The sequence below is a fragment of the Acyrthosiphon pisum genome, chromosome A1, assembly GCF_005508785.2.
Source record: "Acyrthosiphon pisum isolate AL4f chromosome A1, pea_aphid_22Mar2018_4r6ur, whole genome shotgun sequence".
NCBI lineage: Eukaryota > Metazoa > Arthropoda > Insecta > Hemiptera > Aphididae > Acyrthosiphon > Acyrthosiphon pisum.
Genome location: NC_042494.1, coordinates 117,270,605 through 117,275,848, shown reverse-complemented (window position 1 = coordinate 117,275,848; position 5,244 = coordinate 117,270,605). Strand labels below are relative to the sequence as shown.

The 5,244-nt window shown below is 28.0% G+C and overlaps 1 protein-coding gene across 1 annotated transcript in view; it reads right to left on the bottom strand.

Annotated features, from left to right (window-relative positions):
- Positions 1-2,601: 2,601 nt before the first annotated feature.
- Positions 2,602-5,244, bottom strand: part of LOC100161622 (aminopeptidase N) — a 9,206-nt gene continuing 6,563 nt past the window's right edge. Inside the window, exons 10-12 of the mRNA XM_001948407.5 lie at positions 4,758-4,925; positions 4,037-4,262; positions 2,602-3,208 (exon numbers count right to left, since the gene is read on the bottom strand). Of these exons, the coding sequence (XP_001948442.2) occupies positions 2,906-3,208; positions 4,037-4,262; positions 4,758-4,925 (697 nt within the window). The 3' untranslated portion in view covers positions 2,602-2,905. The remainder of the gene's footprint in view (positions 3,209-4,036; positions 4,263-4,757; positions 4,926-5,244) is intronic.

Here is a 5,244-nt window from a genome sequence, read left to right as displayed (position 1 = left end):
AATAAATTAATATTAATGAAACAATATGTATGAATTTCATACAATCATATGGTTAAAAAAAAATGAAACAGCATTAATTAATTTCTGTAAAAATTGTTCCTTCCAATTTCAATAATAAACCAAAAGTAATGGCTCCAGCATGGTACTGACTGAAGCAGTGTGACTGATTTTACCGATATTAAATTTAATATTTATATTAGGATATAGTGTCGGCGCTAGGTCGGCAGTCAGATCTTGTTAGAAATAATGTAACAACAGCGAACAGCTCTGTTTCAGGCGGTGACTTTTGCAAGGCCGGGCCATTCTAGAGAAATAAATTATCACTAAGACCCAACGCATACTACATACATACCGACCAATGATATAATATCAGCGAACCGATGTATGTAGACATGCTTTATATAGGTAGGTAGAAGTGCATACCATTATACCAAATATTATAATATATTATATGGACTATTTTGCACTATATTAAACGCTTGGGTATTTCATATTATTTTAAAAACTATAATACCGTATATGCACTCTCTTTTATACACACATACGCACGTACGATTATCTTGTAGAATATGTGTAAAGAAACTAATAATAATTATAATTATAGTATGGTCTTTAGAACAATTATGGTCGACGATATCGAATTACACGACCACCACGGTGACCTTTTTACTCTCTCACGTGTATAATATAATACATAATGTATTTACTACACTACTATACAGACTTTTCGCTACCTAAACCTATGTGTAATTCAATAAAGCTATTTATAAGCAGTACGTACCCTACAAAGTGGTAGCGAATGTGTTTATTTCAGTATGGTGTAATATATTCGCAATAATTTTTTCTCGTTTCGTCGTCAGTTATCATCGTAGTTTCAGTTAGATACTTACAGTATTTTATGTTTTTTTTTTTAATTGCCACGTTGCTCCGGGAATATTAAAAACTGCGAAAAATTTAATTTTTTTTTTTATTATAGACAGTCACGTCGCTAGATGTATGTAAATTTTTCATAGGTAGCTATTATTATAATAATTTCAAAATTCATTATATAATCTTATACCATTATTATAATTTATGGTGCAGATAGTTATTGATCTAACAGAAAAAATTTAAAAGGGTAATATTGTGTTTAAAATGTATCTACCAATCTACATTCTATATATTACCTATAGTACATACATTATGCACTATAACTACTGATGAAATGTTTTGTTTCAGATATTTTTGTGAGGAGTAAGGAAACTAAAATAAAAATCTAATATAAAGTAAAACAAATCTTTTGTTGATTATTTATTGTGATCCTAACACCAGAAACGCCAACAAAATATTCCTGCGATATAAATCTTTATGTTAGGAACACCGAAAAAAAATAGTGGCTCATTAATGTCTACATTTATTAGACTAGACATCTTACAACGTCAACACTTATAAAAGATTTTTCGTATTAAATTGTTTTATTTGGTATCAGCTACAAGATTTATTGCTTGTTATATTATTTTTTTTCTATTGACATAAATATATAATATCAAATTAGTGAATTTCAATGTTATCCATCGATTCCACTGATATAGTATCGATCCCGCCAGTTCAGGTACATATACATATACCTACCTACAATACACAATATACTAATTTCAATTGAAACCTAATGTTTTGTTTTTCATATTCATAAGCTATAAGTGCTTTTTTAAATTTAAATCTCTATGATTCCCGTGAATTTCAGCCTGTTCATGGGAACAACCCATCCAACGCTCCTGCAATTAATTATAACGATTAAACTATTATCATCGTTAAACCGTTGAAAAAAATTTAGAAAATTAATTGGATTTTTTTTATTATTATTATTTTAATTCTGGTTGATTTTGAACTTTCGAGAATTATTTTATAAAATAATCAAGAAAAAGTATATTAATTAGTTTAATGTCTGATCCACTTGTTTTTAACTTTATTTTCGCTGTACCTATAGGTAGCTTTAAGCATATTATTATTATTATTATTATTAATTTATAATTTATACTTCCCTTTAGATCTTCGAGAAAACTGACTTCTGTTTTGTGCGTTATATATGTATATTGATGAAAGACTTTGAATTTTTTAACACAAGATCAAAGAATAACATATATTTTAAGGTTCATAGTTGTGTTACATAACATATTAAATATAAACAGTATAATTAAGTCAGTTATAGCATTATATAGCTTACAATTTTTTTATTTATTTTCTTATAATTTATAAAACAATAATTGCCTTCAAACAATGAATTCTTAGTAGAACTCGTTGTTTATTAAAGTATATTTATTACATATTTTTACAAATTTAAGTGGCACTGGCACATAAAATTAATTAGCGAGTAAAAATTTTCAAAAATGTCTTAGTATAATAATATACTTAAATAGTTAATTGTAAAATAATAATATAAATTAAAATTATAATTTTTAATTTGTAAATGTACATTAAATGTGGGTTAGTGTAATATTTAAACTCTGGTTAATTTTGTAAGAAAACAATTTCCATCAATGATTTCTTGAGAGTTTTGAACTAATAAAGTTGAAATATTCTTAAAAATATTCTAGATTTTGCAAAATACTATTTTGTTTTTTAAAAATAAGGGTTTATTATGGATATTCATAAAAATCGTTTCACCAATATTCTGATATTATATTTTCGAAATCGTTCGATATTTCTTCTCCTCCCTCTAGAAGAAGCTAATTTTAAACCAAAAAAATAATTTTATAACCTAATGCTTAAAGTTGCTAAATAAAATTGTCTAAGCCTTAAGAACTTAATTACATACAGTGGTATAATTAAAACAATCAATAATTGAACATTTTATCTAATTTACGAAAATGTGTGATATATTTCTCGTTAAAAAAACATATTATCTTATATACATATAAGGCGATATTTAGATTACGTGTACAAGCAGTTTAACCGACACAGATAGTGCTAAAATCTGCAAAATAATGGCATAGTTATGCAATCTCGACGAAGCACTAGAATCGTCTTCCGACGTGCTCTGTGGGGTCGTATACTGATGCGATGGATCTAGTGCCAATCCTTTTGACAAAGGATTTATGTACTCCCAAATCGCTTCTGGACTACCATTTTCGTACCATTTTACATTGTTCTCGATTTCTCTCCGATACACAGGGACGAGTGTATTTTTATATTCAATGGGCGTATTGCTTCTAAACGCCATTTCCATAATCTAAAACCGAACATTTTTACATGATTATAATATCACAAATTTATTATAAATTTTAAACAAATGTAGATTCATAATGTAACTTGTACTAGTTGTTATATAAAAAACTAATTCTTAACTTTTATTAAAAATAATAATTCACATATTCACATAATATGGTCTCGGTGTGGCTGTGTATATTATACCCCGAAACAGACACGGATGCAGAGCAAAGATCTGGAGTGGGCTCAACAATTTTTTTACAACACAAATACAATTATAATAAAATATTATATTTTATTCTTAATTTAAAAATTTTGTCATAAAATTAGGTAGGTATATGTAATCAATGTGATAAATAAATTATTGATTATTTAATATATAAAGTGACAATGTGAAAAGAAGTTTAGATTTTGTTTATTTGTTATTTAATATATAATATTTATATTTTTAAAAAAATATGTCTGGGAGGACTGGGCCACTAGCCATCCCCCTTGGATCCGTCCCTGCCCAGAAGTGCGCAGATATCTTTATACATTTGTATAGGTATGGCACATTATAAATGCGAATTGATTGTTATAATGGACTTAAACTTAAATTATCTCAAATGCTATGTTAAATAATTGTAACAGGTAATAGAAAATATAGAACAACATTATTATTAGATAATGTACCTATTATTATATAAGTATTTAGTGCATATTGCGATAGTTATTAAATGCACAATATTATATTATGAAGTGCAGCCACAATGATATATAGGTACTATCAAGAATGGAATTTTATATTATCAATTGTTATAACTAGAGCTTTACTATGGATATATAATAAATTAATAAAAGATCTTTTTACATTTTCGATTTCGCTCTCGGTGGAAACCTTTGTAGCTAAGATTGAGAATATAGTCGTAGCTATATTTCTACCATTTTTTACATTTTTGACAAGGTCTGTGAAATATTTGCCGAGAAAGTAATTCATAGCAGTTATCCCATTCGACGTCGAAGACAGAGCATTAAAGAAGTCCTCGTAATCACTTGGTTCAATTGGACATTTGTCCTCCATTATTAATATCAAGTATCTAAAACACATAAAATATACTATAAGTATTTTGGATATGAATTAATTTATCACTCGTTGTACTTCCATCATTGCAAATTATTGTCCTGAGTCATTCGTTCCAAACAATACTGCATGGGTCTTAACTATCCCTAATATTTCGAACCGTACTACATATAGTATGTACGTGTAATAACTCAAGCATTTTTAATTTTAAGTTACATGTCGTCTATTTTTATATACTTATATTTTATTTATTATACTACTATAAATTATATTATATTATTCTATACCTATAATTATTATTATGAAAATAAATATGGCTATCCAAATTAAGATTTGACATAAAATACTTTATGTGTGATGAGCATTTAAAATATTGTGCATTATTGTTGAACTCGATTATTATAAGGCCTAGATTTAGAATTCAATAATTTTCTAGGGATATGTTAATCATCCACGTAATAGAATATTATAATTATAATATGGTCACAAAAAAAAAAAAAATTGTTCTCACGTCAAAAGTGTCTGTATGTCAGCACAAGGCAATGCGTTAATCACCGACGCTCTTTCCGAATATGTTTTGGTGGTGTTGTATAACTGTAGAAGTTTGTCCAGACTTCCCGAGACTTGTGACTGTCGAGCCCCGACACAGAACGCCGCGTCCTTAATGTCAGCCGGTATTCTATAATGGATAAAAAACACACGCGCGTGTAGGCGTATGGTTATTATTTTACGTTTTACCTATACAATACATTGTGACGATCGAATGCACGACCACGCTGATGATAATAATATTATCATTATTAAGAGGACGTGATACTCGCATGTGTTGTCCCCGTCTTATAGGTGCATAATATACCAAATTATACGCAAAGCAGAACACGTGTAGCTCCGTTAGCTTAAAAATTATAGTAAATTGACCTCATATAAAATTTAAAGATAAGATTATTATCTAAAGAACCTCATGAGTTTTTTATTATATTTTAATTTTTAGGCGAGTT